General features: G+C 40.3%; 1 protein-coding gene across 17 annotated transcripts in view; it reads left to right on the top strand.

Moving 5' to 3' along the window:
- The first annotated feature begins 5087 nt into the window (after positions 1 to 5087).
- Positions 5088 to 26473, top strand: part of kiaa1109 (KIAA1109) — a 153289-nt gene continuing 131903 nt past the window's right edge. For all 17 annotated transcript variants that reach the window (XR_014599773.1, XM_084044171.1, XM_084044170.1 and 14 more), the window contains exons 1-10: positions 5088 to 5215; positions 11354 to 11483; positions 12281 to 12397; positions 14356 to 14434; positions 16970 to 17034; positions 21259 to 21433; positions 22534 to 22615; positions 22991 to 23184; positions 24752 to 24831; positions 26267 to 26414. Coding sequence is in view for 16 of the 17 variants with exons in the window: in XM_084044171.1 (XP_083900297.1) it covers positions 11384 to 11483; positions 12281 to 12397; positions 14356 to 14434; positions 16970 to 17034; positions 21259 to 21433; positions 22534 to 22615; positions 22991 to 23184; positions 24752 to 24831; positions 26267 to 26414 (1040 nt within the window). In the remaining variant the exon portion in view is untranslated. The remainder of the gene's footprint in view (positions 5216 to 11353; positions 11484 to 12280; positions 12398 to 14355; positions 14435 to 16969; positions 17035 to 21258; positions 21434 to 22533; positions 22616 to 22990; positions 23185 to 24751; positions 24832 to 26266; positions 26415 to 26473) is intronic.

Below are 26473 nucleotides of genomic sequence, written 5' to 3'. Positions count from 1 at the left end.
GGTTCATGTGGTTAAACCACCAGAACTATTTAAACCAACATATATAAACCAACATACATTGCAATATAAGGAGCTAAAACACATAACCTATGGTTTGAAAGAATTGGTTTTATAAACACTTACAATGTGATGTGATAACAGCAATAGAATTTAGAGCCTCAAACATATAACTTGCTGTTTAGTGTAACATCTGTCCTCAGTTATGTTACGATTCACAATTTACAATTTAGGCATTTAGCAACCGCTCTTATCCAGAGTGACAATAAGCAAGGTAAACACATGCATCAAATGCAGAGACAGTGTAGTCTGTAGTACCTCAGTAAACTAGGAGCACAGGTATAAACCAAAACTATCAGATACCAGGTAGACATTGAACCTAGCACCTATCTAAATAACATGCTATCTAAGTTTTTTTTTTTTTTTTTCAAAAAACATTGTGGTCAAGAAAAAACAAGCCTAAGTAATCAAAACATGAGCAGAAATTACCTGCATGTCTGCATGGTTGTCACATCTACATTAAAGGGATAGTTCACCCCCAAAATGACTTTTTTTCTATCAATTAGTCACCCCATGGAGATTTGAATTCATGGATATATATATATATATTTTTTAGCATTCCTAAGCCAATAATTTGATGACCGGCAGCGGTTCCATTAGGAGACACAAAGGCTAGTCATCAAATTATTGGCTTAGGAATGCGACAAAAACAAAAAAATATCATTGAATTTAAGTCTCCATGGGATGACTAATCGATAGGAAAAGTTTTTGGGTGAACTAGCCCTTTAACCCATTAAGACCTGAGGCCTTGTAAATCAGTGGTTCTCAAACTTTTTTTGTGTAAAGGACCACCAGATTGATATATATGTGGCCGCGGACGGCCATCAAAAAATGTTTTGCGCCAGGGACCCCCAGAAGAGAAGATTTAATGTTGAAAATATCAAAATGATTCAAACATTTTCAGACACTTTCAAGATTTTTTCAAAAAATGTACAAAAACAGCAGCTGTGCAGCACAGCTGCTATTTTTGAATAGCCAATGTTCAAATTTAAATAGAGTAGATAAGGCATCTTACCATATACTTTTGAAAGGTAAACATTTTGAAGATCCATTCACGAGTGAAAACAAACAGCAGCTGACCCACATTGGAAAATGTGTTGAATGGAACTGCAGTCACACAAATGTGTGGTTCCATTTCAAACCACCCTTGTGAGGAGGCATGCTTGGTGAAATGCTCAGTGATTGGTTAGAACACTGTTTCCCAAACAGTGGGTTGGGGTTGGGACCCATTAGTGGTCGAGGATCCATTTTCGTGGGTCAAGAGTAAACAGGCTCTATGCACACAGCAGCCATATTGGGAATGAATTGGGCCCCTTCCTTACTTCCTTCACAGGTGTTACCAATGATACTAATTAAGGCTCTGTTCCATTGTGGCATAGTGGTTGTCTTATTTTCAAGGACCCCCAATCCCCCACATTTGTACACTCTCGGAGTTACACACCCACATACCATAAGGGGCCATTTGGAAACCAAAATGGAGTGTAGTGAGCCAACATACACAATATCAGCACCCATGACCAGAATGGAACAGAGTCTTAATTAGCATCATTGGTAAGATCTGTGAAGGAAGTAAGAAGAGGATCAATTTCTTTCCAATATGGCTGCTGTGCATAGAGCCTATATCCCTTTGTTTTTTATTCCCTATACATTTTGCCATTAATTATTATTGTGTTAAAAGTTTTCTAAAGATTTCCACCAAAAACAAATCACACATTTTTAAAAACAAATTAAAAAAGATTTGCATGAATACAATTTAAAAACAAATCAAAGAAATTCCCTAAATCGCGTTGTGAGCTTGTAGATCTGCTATTTTCACTATAGTTTTGGTCCCGGGCAAACATCTGATTTCTCCTTTGGGTCTTGAGCTACATGTACATGGATTGTAGTGAATTAAGCCACTGCAGAAATCACATGTTAATGAGTTTCCAACACCTGGTTTGTGCAAAGCACACCATTCCATCTCAAGTCTAAAGAAAATACAGGGTTTAAGGTTTAAACCAGCTGTTTATATAACTCACAGATGCACAGGGAGCCATGAATGCCATGGCCATAATGGCCAGCAGTGTTGCCAGGTTTTGTGAGAGAAATAAGCAACCAGAGAAGACTTTTCGAGGGGTTACAACAACTTCATCTGGGGCAATTGTGCAATTGCATATTATAATACAGGCATTGGAATTGGAAATGTAAATTAATTCGTAGAACAACATTTAACTCAACACTTTTTCTTGTGTAATGTACAGATTACTAACCAGTTTGATAGCTATACACTTCTATGGCAGCAGAAAGAATGGTATTAACATGTAAGTCCTTGAAAGGGGATTAATAGCTTGTATTCCATCAATTTCAATCTGAAACAACCTGCCTTGAAGGATTGATTGATTGATTGATGTACTTTATTTAGTAAGACATGAGAACTTTGGCCAAAAATAGCAGATCTACAAGCTCACAAGCACAAGCTTGTAGATCAGCTATTTTTGGCCAATAGTTATACAGTAGGTGTGTAGAGGGAAAAATAGCAGCAAAAGTTTATCTGAAACACAATTTTATACAATATAGAGGGGGTCCCTGCTTCATCTCTCTCTCAGCTAGGGGGTCCTTGGCTTGAAAACGTTGAAGACCCCTGTGCTAGCTCAAGAACCGGATGTCAGTTAATAGTGGAACGTAGCTCTTATATCGGATAGCGGAACACAGCTGTGTTTAGCTACAGCTCAGCTGGCTGGCTGGCTGACAGACAGTCAGTGTTGCCATGTCTACTTATTCTAAGCGGAGTTGTGGCTTGTTTCTAAAGTGTAGTTGCTTATTTTGGGCTTGTTTCCTAATGTTGTTTAAAGGAGTAGTTCACCCCAAAAAAATACTTATTTTCTATCAATTACACATCTGCATGAAGCCTTCAATTCATGGAGATTTCTTTGTTTTTTTTGTCGTATTTCTAATCCAATCATTTGATGACTGGTGGAGACTCAAAGAGTCTCCTACTGAGTCTCCTATATTGACCGATCAAATCAAATCAAATCAAACTTTATTTGTATAGCACATTTACAACAGCTCAAAGCCGACCAAAGTGCTGAACATGGTTAAAATAAGGTAATTAGACACAAAGAAGCATCAACAAAGGATATATACACAGGACCAAAAACAAAAGAAAAACAAAAGAGAAACAAAACAATGCAAAGTTGGGACAGAGCAGGATAGCTAGGTGCGACTAAAAGCAAGAGAGAATAAATTAGTTTTACCGATGACCCGGTCATCAAATGATTGGCTCAGGAATGCGACAAAAACTAAAACATTTCCATGTATTCAAGGCTTCGTGGGTTGTGTGTGTGTAATTGATAGAAAATACGTATTTTTGGGGGTGAACGTCCTTTATCCTTGACATGAAAACGTTCGAGAACCACTGGTTTAAATCAGTGGTTCTCGAACGTTTTCATGTCAAGGATACAAAATAGGCTCTATGCACAGCAGCCATATTGGTAATGAATTGGGCCCCTTCCTTTATTTCCTTCACAGGTGTTACCAATGTGATACTAATTAAGGCTCTGTTCCATTTAGTGTGGCACAGTGGTTGACTTATTTTCAAGGACCCCATAACTCTGAGAGTGTACAAATGGAAGGTGTACACTCTCAGAGTTACACACCCACCATAAGGGGCCATTTGGGAACCAAAATGGAGTGTTTCTATTAAGCCAAATTGCACGATATCAGCACCCTGACTAGAATGGAACAGAGCCTTCATTAGTATCATTGGTAACACCTGTGAAGGAAGTTAGAAGAGGCCCAATTTCTCTCCAAAATGGCTGCTGTGCATAGAGCCAATTAATATGTATTTGTCCATGAACTCCCATCTGAAAAGATTTTGTTTCCAGGACCCCGATTTGTGTAGTTGAAATATTTAAAAAATAGTCCAAATATTACAATATTACTTGTAGATTGGCTATTTTCAAATAGGTTCAAGTGGTAAAAGTGGTCTGTTCTTTTGGGCTTGTTTTCGCAGACGTGGCCGCTTGTTTCTCTCTCAAAATCTGGCAACACATGGCTGTCAGTCTGCTACTACTTCTGTACAGCGTTGCCATGTCGGCTTATTATAAGCGACATTGGGCTTTTTCTGTAAAGTTGCTTGTAAATATTGGTAGTTGCGGGATGCGGTTTTATGGGCTTGTTTCTAAAGTGTAGTTGCTTATTTAGGCTTATTTCATCATTTGTAATTATTATTTAAACCAGTGGTTTGCAAATATTTTCATGAAAAGCCTATCGTAGATGTATTTTATCGTTTTTGACATTTTTATTTCTACGAGTCTAAGCGACCACCTCCCCAGTTTGCCCTGAAATGTCACCAGTAAAGCCCATATTTCTCCAAACATGTACAAATGCAAAATATAAGGTGCTTGCCCGCTTTCATAAAATATTAACTAGGTGTCCGGAGTATTTTTGCAATGTACTAGTCCTTATATTTCAATAAAAAAAGTGTTTTAATCCTGTCTGTGGCCGAACTTCATTCCCCCCCTCGTTAACTTCATGTTTACATTGAGTGTAATTCCAGTTTACACCAGATGCGCCCCCTCAATACCACCCATTGGGGACTTTTGACAGAATGGCCATAGCCGGGATTAAAACTCTTCTTTATTGACAAATAAGGACTGATACATTGCAAAAAAAACACAGCGGACACCTAGGTAACAGTTGGGGCAAGCGGGTAAAGCACCTTATATGTAGCATTTGTACGTGTTCGGAGAAATACGGGCTTTACTGGTGACATTTCAGGGCAAACTGGGGGGTGGTCGCTAAGACTCTTAGATACGAAAGTAAAAGTCAGACTCGATCACATACATCTACGATAGTCTTGGTCTAAGGCTAGTGTTGTTTGAATGTTTCAAAAACAATATTACAAATATTCCACGTTTGTTCTCTTTTTCCTCCGTGGTGGAAAGTTTGGTGACGCGAAGGTTATGTTTCCCTACTGTGCTTAGGTTATGTTTCCCTACTGGTTGCTTATTTGTCTTGCATGATCTGGCAACGCTGGTACTTATAGTAGCCACACACACACACACACACACACACACACAGAGAGAGCTGCGGTTAGCATCATGCTAATGTGCTTCACAACACAACGTTCTGACAGCGGAGCAACATGAGAGCTCAGGCCACAGCACAGTGTAAACAGGTATGTGATGAGATGGTTGTTCATCAACACAACGAACACACACAGGCTGTGTGGGTCAGTGTGGGGCGCGGCCTGATGGCTGTTAGCTCGCGAGCTAACAGACAGGCTAGCATGGTTCTTATCAAGACAGTATGATCAACAAGCTAGCATCATGTTATCAAGACAACATAACAACTAGCTAGCATCATTGTGTTGTAAAGACAGTATGATCAACAAGCTATAGCATCATTTATGTTATAAAGACATGATCAACAAGCTAGCATCATTATGTTATAAAGACATGATCAACAAGCTACCATCATTATGTTATAAAGACATGATCAACAAGCTAACATAAATTATGTTATAAAGACATGATCAACAAGCTAACATAAATTATGTTTTAAAGACATGATCAACACGCTAGCATCATAAAGACAGTATGATCATCAAGCTAGCATCATAAAGACAGTATGATCAACAAGCTAGCATCATAAAGACAGTATGATCAACAAGCTATAGCATCATTATGTTATAAAGACAGTATGATCAACAAGCTATAGCATCATTATGTTATAACGACAACATAACAACAAGTTAGCATCATTATGTTATAAAGACAGTATGATCAACAAGCTAGCATCATCATGTTATAAAGACAGTATGATCAACAAGCTAGCATCATCATGTTATAAAGACAGTATGATCAACAAGCTAGCATCATCATGTTATAAAGACAGTATGATCAACAAGCTAGCATCATTATGTTATAAAGACAGTATGATCAACAAGCTAGCATCATTATGTTATAAAGACTAACAACTAGGTATTATCAGTGATGGTTTGTTATAAAGATGACACACTGATGAGCTAACATCAGTGATGTGTTGATGGGTTGTTTGTTATAAAGACAACATGATAACAACAAGCATCAGTGCTGTGTTGTGTTGACTTGTGATGAAGACAACAACAACACGCTAGCATCAGTGATGAGTTGTCAGAAAGACAACATAATAAGCAACCTTACATTATGTTTATCAACAGCCGTGAACGAACCTCAACACGTACGACAGTGAAAGGGACGGCAGCTCTCTTGTTGTTGCACTCTTTTCATTTTGAATGGCATGTTAACATGTATCACACAATTATTACGTTAGTGTTGTTAACACGCTGAATGTGTCACATATTATTGACACAGACAGCCATTTACTAACTAAACTAGCTAAGCAATCATAGACATATGATTCAATTTCAAATAAAGTATGGCGTCATATATTATTATTATTATATAAACACTAGATGAGTCAAAGGGAAATGCGTGCGGTGTGTTTGGTTTCGTGCTGTGAAACTGGCCTGACCACAAACCAATGCAGCTGATAGTGACTGACAGCTATAGTGTACCATTTGTAACTCTGGGAGTGTACAAATCGAACCAAATGGACCCGTATTTGTCCTCTCCCAGAGGTACAACTGGTCAATTTAACATGAGGATTCTACTACTATTGTGCAGCATCACTCTAATCTCTCCATCAGACAAGACTGACTTGTGAGTCTGGTATCACTCTAACCCTGAACTTGTCTTTCTGGAACAAAGGTTGTTTGACAAGTCTGAATCTCAATTAATCCGTCTTGTCACACGCACACGGGTAAAAAAAAAAAAATGTTCCAGACTCTGAATCACTCTTAGCCAGAAGTAAACTGAGCTGTCAATTTATAATTGAGATGCTAATCTGTCAAATAGTTTTGTCCTAGTTAAGCAACATACTTGTATTATAGGCAACCAAATGGGACATCAACATCAAAATAGTGATAAATCACAAAGTCACACAGGTACATTCTAGGTGCATCAATCGACACATGATCGTGAGAGAGAGAGAGAGAACACATATAGGTTGCATTTCTTAGGTTAATGTAGCCTAGGCTGGTGCTATTATGTGTACATATTTGTGCTTTTCCACCCGATACGGTTTAAGGTGGATTAAATGAGGATTTGTGAGTGTGTGTGTGCATTCGTAGCGCACAAACAACAGAGCCCTGGCCTGTATGGGCTAACCCCTCTTAGTCACAAGGGTTATATCTATGCAGTGGTGTAATGGCGATTTATTTTTCAGGGGCACGGTATTTTAATGACGTCACATGCACGCGCACGCACGCACGCTCACCGCCACCGGTAAACCTGTTATGCAAAGTAGCCACTTGGGTACTTGGCTCATGAATCTCTAGGCCAGGGGGTGAACATTTGCCAGTGGAACGCCGTGGTGTCCCGTGTAGCGACCGAAACACCACTGGTTTTATGTTCACATGCACGCAAAACTCACTTTTCAGTCTTACTACCTACCACCAGCCATTACACAAATTCCTGGTGTATTTCACTGGCTGGTAGCCAACCACTTTGGCAGCAGGTAACCTAGCGTCAGCCGTCACTCAGAGACGCTGTTTATATTTTTATACTTCCCTATTTTACTGATGAAATGGTGACAGTGGATCCGGTGCATTTTGAAATTCATCAGCCACACTGTGGCCATTGCACAAAAACAAAAGGCGGGTTCCTGCCCTCTGCATGCTGTACAAGCACAGACATGCAATGACATCTAGTCAGCAGATAGCGTAGTAGTGGACTCTTTACCAAGCACTGGGTCGGGTGCCATTTGTCGGCACATTTTTATGGGTCGGGAGTAAAATATATATATTTTCTTTTTACTACAAAATAAGATGTACTTTTTTTTTCTTTTCCAAAATGTTTTGTTAAAACTAAAAAAAAAAAAAAAAACATTTTCAGAAATTAAAAAGAAATGTCAAACAATTATTTAACCCATTAAATCCGGGAACGCATCTGTGTCACTTTAGAGTTTTTTGTCTATTAAAACATTGCAGATATACAAGCTCATAGGGCAGCACTCTGTGCTATGAGCAATATTTTGAAAAATTGTGCTTTTTTCTTATATTCTAGAAGAAAAAAAAACGTATGTTGCTATATCAGTGGTGCTCCAACTTTTCCATGTCAAGGACCCCCAAAATTATATGTATTTGGCCGCGGACCCCAATCTCAAAATATGTTATTCCAGGGACCCCCAGAAGCACAGATCGGAGTTAAAAATGTTCGCTTTAAAACTTCTATCTATATATATTCAAAGATTTTTGCACAAATGTTCACGATTTTTCAAAAATAGCAGATCTACAAGCTCATAGCTTGTATATCTGCTATTTTTGAATAGCCAAAGAAATCTAAATTGACACAGATGCGTTCCCGGTCTTAAGGTTTAACAGAGTTTCAGAGCTGCTATTATCACCAGTTTGGACTCGTCCCTCATTTGGAGACTAAAAGACGTGTCCCTTATTGAACTGGGGAGGGGACACACTTTGACCCTTATTTTTGGGAATCAATCAATGACACACATCTTACAAGTTCTAACAGCTCATAAACTGTACATATTATAATACGATTATATATTGTTAACCACTAACTTAAACCCTCTAGACTCTAGACCTGAGTCGTCTCTGCATTTGGACCGATTTTTTTCCCAGTCTACACCAAATGTCTTTGCCAAATTGTGAGCTTGTAGATGGGCTATTATTTGAAATAATAGGCCATCTACAAGCTCACAATGCGTGCGCAGGGAACCTAGCATTTTCAAATCCCCATTCCCACAGTTTTAGCCCTTACATTGATGCATGTAGACAGAGGTGTAGTGCTGATTTTCTAACTTGGTGAACACGCACAGACACACTCCGCTCTGAGCAGCGTTATGAAATATTCCATTTTAGTTTGGTGTTTGATTCATTTTAGTTGGGTTTACGTGTACAAAAGTAGTTTTAGTTAAAGATGTGGGGCCCTCTCTTGCGCGACACCTTATCCCTTATCCTCTTATCTTATTAGCCATTTTTTATCATATTGAAAAAACATTTTAAAATAGTGAAAATATTTTCACTATTTTAAAATGTTTTTAAAAAAAATATGAAAAAGCCTTATAAGTTTAGGAATAAGGGATAAGTCAAGATGGGGCCCTTACTGTTTTTTGTTTAGTTTTTATTTAGTTTTAATCTTTAAAACTAATTTCAAGGAATGCCTTTAGGATCCTAGAATTAATGTCAACAGATGTGATGGCGGAAAAAAACAACAATTCATTTGATCTTTCATGAAAAAGAAAACAATTCTGAAACTCACTTTTCAGCAGTATTCTGTCATTGTAGCTGTGTGCACATACATGTTCAGTTGTAATTATTCCCATGAAGACACACACAGACAACAACAGGAGGAGAACTCCATTGCCCTGGCTGAGACCACTAGCATTCATACTGTATAGTATAGAGAGAGGGGGGTTCGGGAGTGTGAAGTGCAGTTAACTGCTGGCTATTGTTTTCCTTAAGTAGCCTGCCAACAACTAATCTGCATTCCATGCTTCTTCCAGTGAATGCGACACATTGTGAGCTTGTAGATCGGCTATTTTCAACACATGTATTTGTTAAATAATTGTACATTCATCGACACGAGGCAAAAGTCTGTATCGTTGTAATAATCGTGGTATAGATTTGAAGACATATTGCCCAGTCCTAGAATGCACCGTGACAGTGAAGTCACAGTTTGTTGAATGTTTAATGGACCACAATGGAAACAAGCCTTTGGCTTGGCATATTTTTTTAATCGTTGTATTGTCTGTAACCCTCTACCCTTTTAAAAATCACTGACAAAGTATTTTTAATCTATTAAGAGTCAAGAAGGCATCTTTGAATATATATATTTTTAAAGCGCGAACATTTGTAACTCAAATCTTATCTTCTGGGGGGTCCCTGGAACAAAATATTTTACAAATGTTCACTTTAAAACAATTAAAAAATTCAAAGATTTGCACAAATAAAATAAAAAAATATATTAAAAAAAAACAGATCTGCAAGCTCATAGCGCTGCACTCATAGCTCATGCCACGCTATGATCTATTCCCTTCCTGGTCTTAACCCATTTAGACCTGGAACGCATCTGTGTCACTTTAGGTTTCTTTGGCTATTCAAAAATAGCAGATATACAAGCTCGTAGCGCGGCACCGAGTGCCGCGCTACGAGCTTGTATATCTGCTATTTTTGAAAAATCGTAAAATATTTTTAACATTTTTTTCAAAAAATCTGCTAGGATTTAGAAAACATTTTAAGAATCGGACTCAGGCCTTAATGGGTTAATCAGGAGCTCGGGTGGTGCGGCGGTTAATGGCCCTGCCCCACCGTCGCGGAGTCAGTGGGTTCGATTCCACTGCGGTGCATCGGGCTTTGTCGAGCGTCTATACGAACACAATTGGCCCGTCGTTCGGGGAAGGGAGGCTGGGCGGGGGTAGGGGTGATATTTGTCACTATACACACTCCTACGGGCTTGGGGCAGGGAGTGTTGGGCGGGAGGAGTAGGATGAAGGCTCTATTCTACATCTTCCCGTTGGGGGCTCCTCACCGGTAGGTGAGTCATAGGAATCAATTGGCGTAACAAGTAAATCCGGGAGAAAAAGGGGTTTGTTCTTCCTGGTGGGGGCTCCTCACTGGTAGGTGATTCATAGGAATCAATAGGCTCTATGCACAGCAGCCATTTTGGAGAAAAATTGGGCCTCTTCTTACTTCCTTCACAGGTGTTACCAATGATGCTAATGAAGGCTCTGTTCCATTCTGGTCAAACAGAGTCAGGGTGCTGATATTGTGCACGTTGGCTCACTGGAAATACTAGTGGCTCTCAAAGTGTGGTCCAGGGACCCTCATGGTCCCTTGAGAGGGTGTAACTCTGAGAGTGTACAAATGGAACCAAATGGACCCGGGAGGGTCCATTTGGTTCTAAAACTAAAAAGTTTGAGAACCACCGTGCCACACTAAATGGAACAGAGCCTTCATTAGAGTCATTGGTAACACCTGTGAAGGAAGCACAGAAGGGGCCCAATTTCTGTCCAATATGGCTGCTGTGCATAGAGCCTATTGGCGTAACAACTAAAACGGGGAGAAAAAGGGGTTTGTTCTTCCCTGTGGGGGCTCCTCACTGACAGGCGAGCCGGTGGGATACAACAGCAGTGACGACACACACGTTTGTGTGGGGAGGAATCAATTGGCATAGCTGCTAAATTGGAGAGAAAATACATAAATAAATACTGTGTTCAATCAGTCAATAACAGTGAGTGTTTTGCTGTGTTTCAGAGCCCACACTGAAGGCCAGCAGCAGCAGCCATGGAGTCTCCCAAAACCAACGAGAGCAGCTTCCCCACCTACGTGGATCTGGATGACTTCCTCACTAAGCACAACTCCAACTTCGTCTGGCTGCTCGTGGGTGAGTGGACTCAACCCTGTGATCTCGATAATTGGCGTTGCATATAAATTATAAGCTATTTGTCATATCTGCCCTGTGCAATTTCTTTGTTTACAAAGCCTGGAAGGCAAATAGAAATGCAATTTTAATTTATTATGTTCCAACATTCAATGCCAAAACACCAGTGGTGGTCTAAGTACTTTACTTTCTACTTTTGTACTTTAAGTATATTTTGATACCAAATTACCAATACTTTTGTACTTTTACTCAGGTAAATTTTGAATTCCGGACTTTTACTTAACGTAACAGAGTATTTCTACATTGCAGTATGATACTTAATAATTGATACTTCAATCAGTGCCTGACTTATTTCTGTCAGTTTGGCTCTGAGTGCCAGAGCCAAAATACATTGTAAAAAAAAAAGGAAGCAAGATACAGCCTTTTTCAGTAAGATGTTAAACAAGAAGTGAATGGAGCAGCAAATCTTCAAATCATGATATCTTGGGTTCTGAACATTTTTTTTTTCAAAAAAAAAAAAATCATTGGCACCCTGGGCTTATAAAAACGTGACGTCGGCGACGTCAATGGCACTGAATGAGTTAATAATTAATACTTAGTTAAAAAATGTGAGTACTTTTTCCGCCACTGCAAAACACAATGAAATGTTTGAAAACAGTTTTTTAACGTGGAAACAATTGTGACGATTGTGCAACAAAAAAATCATTGCGATTTCATGATAATTGTGTACCTAATAGCCACCCAGCGGGTTGAATGTCCTGACTCCTGTTCTGACGGTTCTGTGCTCTCTCGTCTTGCAGCCACCATTCTGTCCTGTGGATGGATTATTTATTTAACTTATTACAACTCTCGTAACATCGGCCTCATCCTCACCCTCATCATCAACAGACTCTATAAGGATGGCTACATTCACATCGGTGAGTTTGTCCTGAAATCTCTGTTTTTTTCTGTCTGTCTCTATGTGTCCCAGTGAGAAATGGGGCTCACTGGATCAGTGGCTCTCAGACACTTTCATGTCAAGGACCCTCAAATGAATATGTATTTGCCTTGCGGACCCCCAGCGGTGGTTCTCGAAGAGACCCAACTTTGAGAACCACTGCACTAGACCGTTGGTTCTAAAAAGTGGGGTCCGGGGACAACCGGGGGTCCTTGAGGGAGTTCAAGGGGGTCCCCAGCTAAATGATGGATAGTTAGGAACCAAATGGACCCCTACGGGTCTGTAACTCTGAGAGTGTACAAATGGAACCAAATGGACCCTTATGGGTCTCTAACTCTGAGAATGTACAAATGGAACCAAATGGACCCTTACGGGTCCATTTGGTTCCATTTGTACACTCTCAGAGTTAAACTAACATTGCTTTTACAAAATAAATTGGGGTCCTAGAGATAAAAATGACATTAAATGGGGGTCAGTAGCCTAATGCATGTCAAACTGCGGGTCCTTGAAATTAAAATGTTTGAGAATCTTCTCTTATGGGGGTCTCTGGCATATCTTTTCAAATGGCGGTCCGCGGGCTAATAAGTGTCAATTTGGGGGTCCTTGACATGAAAAAGTTCGATAACCACTGCACTAGACCACTGAACCACTTGAACCCCAGCGTCCCTATTCTGGGGTGAACATTCAGCAGAAAAATAGCAGATGTGTGAGCTTGTAGATTTGCTATTTTCAGCAAAAGAACACTGGTTGTATTAAGCACAGACTGAATGTGTGAAAGAAGGACAGCGTTTCAGGAAACGTGCTTCCTCTTTTGGAATGTTGCACAGCCTCCTGAACAGGAAACTGTGGGCTGTAACGCAGAGCTGCTGCTCTGTCCTGTTATCTACTGATTACATTACATTGATCCACCAATTTCATTAACCAATTAAGACCAGAAGCCGATTCTAATGTCTTCTAAATCCCAACGGTTTTCTGAACGACGTGTGTTGCTACATCAGTGGTTCTCAAACGTTTTCATAATTGTTAAGGACCCCCAAAATTACATGTATTTGACCCCCTATCTCTAAATATTTTGTTCCAGGGACCCCCAGAAGCAAAGATTGGAGTTAAAAATGTTCGCGTTAAAATAATACATATATTCAAAGATTTGCACTCATTTTCAAACATTTTCAAAATAGCAGATCTACAAGCTCATAGTGCGGCATTCGATGCCGCGCTATGAGCTTGTATATCTGCTATTTTTGAATAGCCAAAGTGTAAAAAAAATATTAACCCTATGTTTGGAGCGACTTACATTTAAACATGCAGGTTGTTTGACAATGAGATGGTTGTTTGATAAAACATGTTTTTAGATTTTTGGAAGGTCTAAAGAGGAATGGAGGAAAATAAATTATGACCAGTGCATAGTGCCAATCCTGCAACCATGTTGGCTGTGTGATCTACGTCCTGTTTTATTATTAGAGTTGGTGCTCTTGTTATGTGATATTTTCTCTTTCTTCCAGCAAAATGTTATCTTTTATTTCTAGTCATCCTGTATGTATATTTAAATCTGCCACATTGTGTTTTAATTGTGTTTAGTGTGAATGTTTGTCTTTGTTTTTCTGTGTTTCTTTGTTAGATTGTTTTTTCTTTACCCCGCTATAAAACTGTCATTTACAAGTTGAAAGGATAATAAGATTGCTTAGATGGGTCAAACTGATTATACGCATCATTATCTATTGAATAAATGCAAATAAATAGCCGATCTGCAAACTCACAACAGCGTGTCCCATCGCGGCACGTTGTGAGCTTATATTGGCTATTTTCACTATATTTCCTGTCTGTCTGTCTGTCTGCCCTGTCTGTCATGCCCAAAACAGGGATGCCAGAGTATAATGTGGTTAAATGTGGTTGTTTGTTGATGATTAACGCGACATTGTGTGCTATGTTGGGCTCCAGGTTCCTTCTCCTTCTCCGTGCTGTCTGGTAAAGTCATGTTCAGAGACGTCTACTTCATCAATGAAGACATGTCTATCCGGTAAGCTTCATCTACAGCAGGGTTTGTCAAAGTGCGGCGTCGCACTTTGACAAAGTCCAGGGCTGCCGCGGAATACTTTGATAATATTTGGAGTTCATCGATATCACCTCAGTTAACCCATTAAGACCTGAAGCCGATTCTACATGTCTCCTAAATCTCTACTATTTAGGAGACGATACTAAATAAGTATTCTGACCCCCATCACAATATTTTGTTCCAGGGACCCCCAGAAGCAATGATTTTAGTTCAAATTTTTCGCTTTAAAAATATATATAATATTCAAAGATTTGCACACATTTTCACGATTTTTCAAAAATAGCAGATCTACAAGTTCATAGCGCGGCACTCGGTGCCGCGCTATGAGCTTGTATATCTGCTATTTAAAAAAAAAATAGCAGATATTTTCATATATCGTGAAAATGTGTGCAAATGTGTGACTAGGTGAACAGGGGCAGCCTGTTCACCTAGTCTATAAGCCTACACGTTACGTCACATATATGGGCACATTTGGGCTTTGAGCCAGACCATGTGAGACAGCAGGCACATGTGGATGTGGACAAATGGCACATTTGTGCGGGAGAGGAAAAAAAAAAAAGTCTAATCTAAGATTGCATTAACCCATTAAGACCGGGAAAGTATCTGTGTCACTTTTAGATTTATTCGGCTATTCAAAAATAGCAGATCTACAAGGTCAATAGCGTGGCACTGAGTGCTAATCTTTGAATATATATACATTTTTTAAAACTACATTTGTACCTCAAATCTGTGCTTCTGGGGGTCCCTGGAACAAAACCTTTTCATGTCAAGGACCCCCAAAATTATATGTATTTAGCCACGGACCCCCGTCTCAAAATATGTTGTTCCAGCAGGGACTCCCCCCTCAAGAGCAAAGATTTGAGTAAAACATTTTCCCTTTAAAAAATATAGATATATTCAAAGATTTGCACACATTTTCACGATTTTTCAAAAATAGCAGATCTACAAGCTCATAGCGCGGCACTCGGTGCCACGCTATGAGCTTGTACATCTGTTATTTTTGAATAGCCAAAGTATAAAAATAATGGTTAAAGTGGTTACACAGATGCGTTCCCGGATTAGGATTAAAGTCCAATAAAACCGGTTATTACGGGGTGGTGTAAGTGATTTTCTTTTTTTTAAGCTCTACTGTATACTGTGATAGTAATCATTGTTAGAGTGTTTGTTCAGTACCAGGGGTCCCGCTGTCTCTCCAGCTCTTTAGTGGGCAGAAAATACATTTTCAGGTCAGGATATTAAGAGAGAGAACTCAGGATACAGGATAAACGAGTGAAATTGAAATAAATAAATAAATAAATAACACTGAAGCTGATAAAAGGGCTTCTATCTCCTCATTGGATAAAATTGGTATCCCATCTTGAAATCTATTTTCTGTTTGACTAGAGAGCTGTTATTAAACAGTCTGTAGCAATGATTACTATCGGCATAATAGAGCTTCAACGTTTTAACAATAACATTTTCGTTTTAAAGGGATATTTCACTTGAAAAAAATAATATGGGGCCATTTTATCGTCTACTCATGCTTTTGTGAACACCCCAGACCGTTTTTAAGTTGCTTGATTCAGTATCTATATATTTGATATTCATTTGATCAGACACGCCCCCTTCCTATACAAACCCATTATTACAAACTCCATTTTAACTGTTAGATTCATTACAATTCATCAGAATATCAAATATCTAAATACTGAATCAAGCAACTTAAAAACTGTCCGGGGTGCTCCCAAAAGCCTGAGTAGACGATAAAATGACCACATTTTTTTTGTGTGAAATATCCCTTTAACCAAAATGAATATCAATTGAAACACCTTACGATATTGCCTTTTCACCACTGTAATAACCATTCCATAATCCATACCGTCACAGTCCAAGTGTCCATAACAGACCAACAGTCCATAAATGTGGTAAATGATACATAATGTCGTGTCACTCTAAACACAATTTATACTTGGTTTCACGACGCTGGTGGCGTGCTCCAAAAATAGCTGATCTACAGTACGTGTATACATGGTGCGTAACCATGTATAAATCAAGCATCACATATTCATCATTTGGACCATGTCATACACTAATGCAGTGGTTCTCGAACCTTTTCATGTCAAGGTCTTGTATTTGGCTACGACCCCCCCCCCCCATCTGAACATTTATTTGTGCCAGGGATCCTATACAAGATTTGTTTTGTTAACATGTTTCAAAAATATTGAACATTTTATTATTATTATATTTTTATATTATATTTTTTATATATATTTTTAAATAGCCGATCTACAAGCTCACAACGTGTCACATTGCAATGCATTGTGAGCTTTTAGATCTGCTAATTTCAAATGTATTAACGGTTAGAGTGGTTAAATAGATTGTTTTGCTATAGTAACTAATTTAGCCCCACTTTAAGAACCATTGCACTTTTGAGTTTGATGTAGCTGTATATACGTCTTGGTTTCATGAAACAAGCAGGTTCCCCATCCGGTACCAATAAAGCTTGCTCTTATCTTCTAGGATACAAGATGGCTTCCTCATCTTTCGTTGGTGGAAAATGTACAACCCCAAACAGAAGCAGCACGGTGAGTAGAAAGCCAATGGATTCAATGGGGATATAAATACTGAGTTTTGAACAGCTGGGGAAGAAATTGTCATTGGTTCCTCTTGAATGACTGTTGAATGTCAATATGTAAATATAGCTGCAAGCAGCGATAATACGGGGAATAGAGAGAGAGAGAGACATGGAAACGGAATAGATTGAAGAGAGAGAGAGTTTTGACAACAATACTTTTGAATAAGCATTTCATGTTATCTTTAACATGAAATACTCTCAAATTAGCATTTCATGTTATCTAACTATATAAATGGCGACCGACTTCCGCACCCTCGGTGGCGACAGCCCACAGCTCTGTTATCGAATAAACAACGCACCGCCAGACCACATGTCGCCAACTGACTCGCCACGGCGCCCGCACTGAATTTACGCCTCGCGTAGGGGACATCTCACTGCTCACTACACCTTTTCCACCGCGCAACATAATTAATTCTACTCACCAAATGTCGGACAAAACGGAAGGGGAGGCAGCTTCGTACCGTTTACCGTGCGCACGACCTAATCACCACAACAGCAGGCAGCCGGTGCGGGGGCTTTTTCCTTTTTTTCCAAAATTTTTTTTTGGTCACCATTTTCTCCAGGAACCATTTCTGGTGTAACGCCACCGGCAGCATGCGCTGGGCTGCCAGGTTTGCACAGCCAGCGCCAGAAACAAGCAACCACCTTCATGAAAAAAAAAAAAACACCGAAATGGTCCGCAATGTTCCAGGGGTCTCCCCGCGCGTCCCAACACTCCACAGGGGGTCAGTGGACCAGCAGGGGGTCCGCGGACCCCCTGTGGACCCCCTGAAACATAACAAATATAATTTCTTCAAATTTTTCCCTTTTTCAAAAAAACTTTTCCACAGTTTTACTCCGCCGATTTGGGTCCCCCAATCTACACACGGCCACGCTGGGCCCCGTGCGCGGCTGGGGTTGAGGGGGGCGTAGCCCCCCGAAACTCTAGTCTTTAACAATTGCACATGCATTATTTGATGCAGTTATGTTTTGTGCAATGCAATTGAAAAGTGGAATGACCCACCCACAAACAGACAGACAAAAAGCAAAGTGCAATAATAGCACAATAAGACATGGAAAGGGAATAGATTGAAATTGAGACAAAGCAAATGATTCCAACAGGCGAATATTCTTTTCAGCCCAACCCAGCTGAGGTGGTCATATATAGGACGCAGGGGGGCAATCCCAGGTGAAAAACCTCACCCATTGACATCTCAACCTATTGCCATTGACAGGAATCAAACTCTCGACCTTTGGATTCACAGGCTGAGACACTACCTATAGGGCTATAGCTTTGTCCAGGCTGAGGTCATCTGTTGAAGATAAAAGTGAACCAGTGAAAGCAGCCGATCTACAAGCTCAGAAACATGTTGCTATCTGAAAAGTTTTGAGATTGTAGATCGGTTATTTTCACAATGAAGTTTGTCATACATTGCAAAAACATACTCTCTCCAAGAAGCATTTCATCATTACCTTTAACAGTTGCACATGTATGCAATGATACAGTCATGTTGTTTGCAATTCAACTTAAATTAAGTCTGCATCAAGTGAGGCTTGAACTGGCGACCCTGAGATTGTGAGGCCTTCATTTAAGGGAGACGCCATTGGCCCAACAGATAAGTAACTGTGAAAAAGGAGATCACACAGATGATACAGTTTCACGCAAATAGCTGAAAAATCCTGGGTTTAAGTGTTTTTCAAACTGCTCAAAATTGCGGACAATCTAAGGGCGGAGCTTACTGGTCAAAGTGATAGATGTGTTCCTCATGAGTCAAGGCACATGTGTAAGCAAGTTTCACGACTTTCGGCCAAACGAGTCCTGTTTAAAGTCTGCCTTTTCAAAAAATTGCTATAGCGCCCCCTTTTGGCCAATTGGAGTGAGATTGGTTTCAGTGATATTTGGAATGACCCTGTACATTTCTGCCAAGTTTCAAAGAAATGTGAGTCTGCATGTATGTTTTAGGCACAGATGAATAATTTTCATAAACCGTAATAGTTAAAATCTATCTCCTCCTGGGATTTTTGAGCAATCTGCACGAAACATTTTACACATGAACTTTGGACCACTGCCTACAAAAATTTCCAACGGATTTTCCATAAGTGAAAAAATGCAGAAGTTAGGAGCCAATGACTGTTTTTCATATAATTCAAAATGGTGGTCGATCTAAAGGTCAGAGGTCAAAAGTCAGACCACGAAAGTTGTCGGGCATGAAGAGACGCATGTGTGTATCGAAGTTTCATGGTTGTAGGTCAAACAGGGCATGAGTTGTACCTGTTCAAAGTTGGCACTTTCAATTGAGTGCTATAGCGCCACCCTTTGACGAATGAGTGTGAGAATTATTTCTTGGTAGTTTTTCATGAGCATCTACCATATGGCCGAGTTTCGTAAAAAGCGTATGCACGGTTAAGCCAGAACTGGCAAAAACAAGTATTTTTCAAACTGCTCAAAATTGCGGAAAATCTAAGGGCGGAGCTTAATGGTCAAATCGATACGTGTGTTCCTCATGAGTCAAGGCACATGTGTATGCAAGTTTCACGACTTTCGGCCAAACGAGGCATGACTTATGCCTGTTTAAAGTCTGCCTTTTAAAAAAATTGCTATAGCGCCCCCTTTTGGCCAATTGGAGTAAGATTGGTTTCAGTGATATTTGGAATGACCCTGTACATTTCTGCAAAGTTTCAAAGAAATGTGAGTCTGCATGTATGTTTTAGGCACAGATGAATAATTTTCATAAAACTGTAATAGTTAAAATCTATCTCCTCCTGGGATTTTTGAGCAATCTGCACGAAACGTTTCACACTTGAACTTTGGACCACTTTCTACAAAAATTTTCCATAAGTGAAAAAATGCAGAAGTTAGGAGCCAATGACTGTTTTTCATATAATTCAAAATGGTGGGAGATCTAAAGGTCAGAGGTCAAAAGTCAGAGTGTGAAAGTTGTTCAGCATGAGGAGACGCATATGTGTATCCAAGTTTCATGGCTGTAGGTCAAACAGGGCATGAGTTGTACCTGTTCAAAGTTGGCATTTTTCAATTGAGTGCTATAGCGCCACCTTTTGACGAATGAGTGTGAGAATTATTTCTTGACCATCTACCATATGGCCGAGTTTCGTAAAAAGCGACTGCACGGTTCAGCCAGAACTGCGAAAAGTGGCAGAAGAAGTGACAGAATACTGCCAATAACAATACGGTTCCAGAGCAGAGCTCTGGCCCCGTAATTAACCCATTGAGACCTGAAGCCGATTCTACATGTCTCCTAAATCTCAGCAGTATTCTGAAAAACGTATGTTTCTATATCAGTGGTGCTCAAACTTTTTCATGTCAAGGACCCCCAAAATTATATGTATTTGGCCGTGGAACCCCATCTCAAAATATTTTGTTCCAGGGGGTCCCAGAAGCAAAGATTTGAGTTAAAAATGTTCGCTTTAAAAGAATATAAATATATTAATTTGCACACATTTTCTTGATTTTTGAATAGCCCAAAGTGTAAAATAATGCTTTTTAGCTCAAATCTAAAAATTACACAATTCCAGGTCTTAATGGGTTAAGTAGGGCTGACTGAGTACCTAGAACCAGTACCACCACATCCGATTCTACCGATACCGCATAGCAGTATAGTACTGAATAGGTACCGTAGAAGTAAGGCAGCACTGGCTGTAGGCCCTCAGAATGACACCGAGTCACCCCCAGTAGTACAACATTGTTCAAATCTGTTTTTTTTATTATTGAAAAGTATCCGTTCTGGAACAGTATAGGCATTTTCGGGTTTCCCGACCTGAAAATGGATTCTACAAATGTCTTCTAAATCCTAACTCTGCTATAAAGTTGCTATAATCAGTGGTTCTCAAACTTTTCCGTGTCAAGGACCCCCAAAATGCTATGTATTTGGCGGCGGACCTCGCGGAATGTTTTGTTCCAGGGACCCCCCCCGCAGGAGCAAATATTTGAGTTACAAATGCTTGCTTTAAAAAATATATATATTCAAAGATTTGCACAAATGTTCAGGATGTTTCCAAAAATAGCAGATCTACAAGCTCATAGCGCGGCACTCGGTGCCGCGCTATGAGCTTGTAGATCTGCTATTTTTGGAATAGCCCAAAGACATCTAAAATGAAGATGCGTTCCGCGCCTTCATAAAAAAAATGAATGGGAGATGAGAGAGGCAGTAATGTGTCATCATGAGTCTTCCTCCAGACCCTAAGGCAGAGACCAGGCTGTACGTGACCATCAACGGCTTCGAGTTCCACGTCTACAACCGCACCGCCCTGTACGCCCGGCTGCAGGAGACCTTCGGCCTGGAGCCCACCATGACCTCCCCTAAGAAGGACGAGGAGAAGGGACGCGAAGACCGAGACAAGACCCTGGACAGGTACTAGGACACAGTTTGCAACTCGGGGAAAGGAAAGGACAGGGGAGATGTTTAGATATTTGATAATATTAATTTATTTTTTATGTATTATACAGTATATGTACTTTTTAGGTTTTTCATTTTCAAACGAAAAAAAAAAGTTATTGAATAAACACGCATTAGAAGTTCAATATTAGTCAACGGAATCAGGGACGTGTGTTTTAAATGAGTCTTAAAGGGATATTTCACTTTCAAAAAAACTTTAGGTCATTTTATCGTCTACTCAGGCTTTTGTGAGCCCCCCAGACCGTTTTGAAGTTGTGTCCTTGGTTCTGGTGACTCCTCCTAATACGCGAGGAGGCCGTGTTTTTTCGATTACTTTTTTAATTTTTTTTTAATTTTTTTTTTATCATATTACATTTTTTTTCATTTTCCAAAAAATATATAAAAAATAAATGAAAAAAGTTAGCAAAAAAACACACGTCCAGAACCAAGGACGGGTGTTTTTGATGAATCTAACATGTTAAAAATGGAGTTTGAAGTTATAATGGGTTTGTATAGGAAGGGGGCGTGTCTGATAAAATGAATATCAAATATCAAAATATTGAATCAAGCAACTTAAAAACTGTCTAGACGTTTAAATTACCCTAGAAGTGTCTTAACCCTTTAAGACCTCGAACGCATCTGTGTCACTTTAGATTTCTTTGGCTATTCAAAAATAGCAGATATACAAGCTCGTAGCGCGGCACAGAGTGCCGCGCTACGAGCTTGTAGATCTGCTATTTTTGAAAAATCTTTGAAAATGTAAGATTTATTTTCCAAAAACTGTTAGGATTTAGATTTTTTTAAAGAATCGCCTCAGGTCTTAATGGGTTAAAGTGAAATACCCCTTTACGTGTCTTGCTCATGGACACGTCGACACATAGCCGGGGGCCAGGAATTAAAGCAGCAACCTTCTGTTTCCATAGCCTCTCACCTAAGACCATTGGTTTTCAAACGTTCCGTGCCCGAGGCACATAGCGAGAATAGCCGATCTACAAGCTCTCTGCTATTTTTGCTACTTTTGAAAATGCGTATAATGATGTAATATGAATAGAAATACATGATTGTTCCTTGTGCAGTGTGAACATCAAATCGGAGATTCCAGACCCTTCGTCATCCTGGCGTTCCCTCATCCCTGTCATCAAAGTCAACATCAGCACGGTGAGTGAGGCTCAAATCTTTGCTTCTGGGGATTCTACAAATGTCTTCTAAATCCTTAAAAACATATGTTGCTATACGTGGGGTCCACGGCCAAATATATGTAATTGGCCGTGGACCCCATCTCAAAATATTTTGTTCCAGGGACCCCCAGAAGTTGTAACAGAGTTAAAAGTGTTTGTTTTAAAAATATATACAGTATATTCAAAGATTTTCACAGATCTTCACGATTTTTCAAAGTGCCGCGCTATGAGCTTGTAGATCTGCTATTTTATGAATAGCCAAAGAAATCTTAAAATTACACACATATGCGTTCCCAGTGTTAAAGAGCTTAACGTATGTGTGTGTGTGTGTGTGTGTGTGTGTGTGTGCGCGCAGGGTCGCTTGGCGTTCGGGAACCACCACCTGCCCCAGACGATGTGTGTGAACTTCGAGGACGCCTTCCTGACGTACGCCACCAAGCCTCCGTCCAGCCACCTGGACCAGTTCATGCACATCCTCAAAGGCACGCTGGAGAACGTGCGCGTCATGCTGGTCCCCAGCCCACGCTACGTGGGCATGCAGAACGACGAGTAAGACCAAAAAACACACACTCCCTGCTGGATTTACTACTGGGCAATAGGCTCTATTCACAGCAGCCATATTATGATTGGTTCCATTTGTACACTCTCAGAGTTACACACCTGTAAGGGGCCATTTGGAAGCCCATGAGGGTCCCTGGACCCCAACTGTAGACCCACTGGTGTAACAGAGTGTTTCCAGTGAGCCAACATGCACAACACCAGCACCCTGACTCTGTTTGACCAGAATGGAACAGAGCCCTCATTAGTATCATTGGTAACACCTGTGAATGTCTTCATAATATGGCTGCTGTGAATAGAGCCTATATGACTTCAAATCAAGATCAAGATTATTTCAAACTTAAACTTGTATTTGGCTGCGGACCCCCCATCTCAAAAATATTTTGTGCCAGGGATTTTTCATAAATAGCAGATCCACAAGCTCCTAGCACGGCACTTGTGCCAAGCTATGAGCTTGTAGATCTTCTATTTTTGAATAGCCAATGTATAACATATGGTTAAAATGGTTAAAATTATTGTGACGCTATACAGTATTAACTCATTTGGCTGGGGACCCCCTGGTACCCCCCCAAGGACCGCTGGGGGTCCCCGGACCTCACTTTGAGACAGAATATGTTCTACATTCTGTACTAGGACTCATCCCGTTTACTCTAGACTAAAATATATTTGGCGGAAATAGCCAATCTTCAAGCTCACAACGCTTTGGGTTGCAGCGCGTTTTGAGCTTGTAGATCGGCTATTTACGTCAAATGTTTGCCTCAGAATAAGGATGCTAGAAGTTCAAATGGTCAAATGAAGCTGATTTGACTCTTGGAGATCAGTAAGACGCCAGATTAGAGTTCTATACGTTTTCGCCTGACCTCACCGAAAAATGATAATACAAATACTACTACTAAATACTAGTTCTAAAGGTCATTGCACACCAGGAGCGAAGCCGTTAAACCATACGAAAATGTGTCGCAACAATTTCACATCAGACTTTATTTTGGTGATGCCTCCATTCATACAGGTTGATCATTTTATTTGCGCTGAAAATTCGACCTCGCTCAGATTTTTTTTTTCTCATTTCTTCTCGCTATAATCACGCTCAGTGTGCTTGTACTCATAACGCAAACAGTAGTTTAAATTCTTGAAAGCGTTCGTTTGTTTGTGTGTGCCAATAAAAAGGTGGAAATGGTGGAAAAGGTGGAATTAGATATTTGGGATGTGCTACCTTTTTGGGGATGTTTTCCATTCCTGTTTTTGATGAGTAGTTTAAATTAATGTGAATTAATCACACACAAATAAACTCTCCCGGTGTGCGGACCTCCGTGTGTACGGATTCTAATAACGCCTTCTAAATCCTGACCTAAGTTTTCTGAAAAACTTCAAATATTAGGGGTTCCTGCCCTAAATGGGTTAATACAAGTGAAAGCCAGAAGTAAATGCAATAACACATTCTCATAGTGGAATTCTCCAGTTTCCTCTCTTGCTTTCTCAGCTTCAGTGCTTTTCAGTGACGCTCACATCATCCTAGCACAGTGTAATACAGTGTGCGGATGTTGCTTCTCTCCCGTAGGCCTCCCAGACTGATGGGGGAGGGCTTTGTGGTCATGCAGTCCAACGATGTGGATATCTACTACTACCAGGATGAACCAGGTATACTCACACGCTCTGCTGGACTGTACAGCCAGTGGCTCTCAACCCTTCTCTCCATCAGGGAACCACTTGTACATCTGAAAAGTGTTCGTGGCCCACCCACCTGACCACTTTAGTGTTAACTTAAGTGTTCAGATCATAGACTGTATAAATGAGATGGACAAAGCCACTCCGCTGCTTTCTATAGACCGAAAATGAAGCCGATTGTTCCAAGACTGTAGGTCCGCCATCTTTCAATATCGCGTCATATCCTGCAGAATGAGACCAGACCATTATTGGTTGGGTAGCTTGTCAATCACGAGCGGGGGCAGGAAATGAATGCTATTGGTTGTGTAGCTTGTCAATCAAATCATCCCACCCCTCCTAGAGAATAGCCTACTTTATCGTCAAATTTAAAATAAATAGGACCATAATTTAGCAAAACGCATATCCTGATGATTGAAAGGAGACTTTAAAGTAGCGACTGGAAGCATATAGAATTTATGACAATTTTTATTACAGTAAGAAAATCGAGTCTAAAGTTTGTCAAAAAACCCATTCACTTGCGTTAAAATAAATTCTTTCTGACACCGCAGGTCGGCGCAGGGTAAAACAGCGCCACTCTGGCCATTTATAAGCTTCCGTGTCGGCCTCATCGTAAATATCTAAGACTTGCCCCTTGGTTCAGATGGGTGGGCTACGTGCATTTTCAGAGCATGTTTTATTTCAGTGATCGATCAATGGATTGTGTTCCGGGCTTGGATCCGTGGAACTAACGTAGTATACTTTAACACACTGACCGCCAGATTTAAAACATCGTTTTTCCTCCCCTTGCCAGCAAAACGAGCGATTTTACTGTACCTTTGGAAATGTATGGAATATTCTCTGTGACCGCCGTCCCCACGGAGATCGGCTCATTACACGCACGGGGCTGTCTTAGTATAGGAAAAAAAAAATCCGCTCGTCGTAATCCATTGCAGAGCTGCGGCCGTGAAGCCATTTTCCCTCAGTAAGTAAACGGGAAGTAAATTTGCTTTTATTTTTTTTAATGACCTCAATTTCGGGTCTGACGTCATCAGGCAGTGACAGCATCATTCATAGGAAAAAGGACGTAAATATATGTCCTTGGCAGGCAATGTGTTAAGTTCCTATTTGTCTGTATCACAATGCAATTACATTTTTAAAGATTTTTTTCTTTTTTATAAATTGATGATATGATATTATCATTCAAATCTTAATGTTTTGCCAATTAGTTGGAGGTCCGCTTGCAATGTCCTCATGGGAATTCTACTGATAGATGGATGGATAGATAGATAAGCAACGCGTGTGTGTGTGTGTGTGTGTGTGTGTGTGTGTGTGTGTGTGTGTGTGTGTGTGTGTGTGTGTGTGTGTGTGTGTGTGTGTGTGTGTGTGTGTGTGTGTGTGTGTGTGTGTGTGTGTGTGTGTGTGTGGACAGGCTTGGTGCCAGAGGAGCAGGACAGCGGGGAGGTGGAGCCCTGCAGTGAGGAGGACAAGCTCCAGGACCTGCCCCCCTGCTGGGGTCTGGACATCGTCTGTGGGAAAGGAACCGACTTCAACTACGGCCCCTGGGCCGACCGGCAGAGGTACGCACGTGCCCACCCTGTTGACGTCCTCACCGTCCATCTAGCCCGCTCAATCCGGT

This window comes from Gymnoscopelus microlampas (assembly GCF_963454915.1).
Source record: "Gymnoscopelus microlampas genome assembly, chromosome: 20".
Classification (NCBI taxonomy): domain Eukaryota; kingdom Metazoa; phylum Chordata; class Actinopteri; order Myctophiformes; family Myctophidae; genus Gymnoscopelus; species Gymnoscopelus microlampas.
Note: the sequence above shows the minus strand (reverse complement) of the source record. Positions and strands in the feature narration are given on the sequence as shown.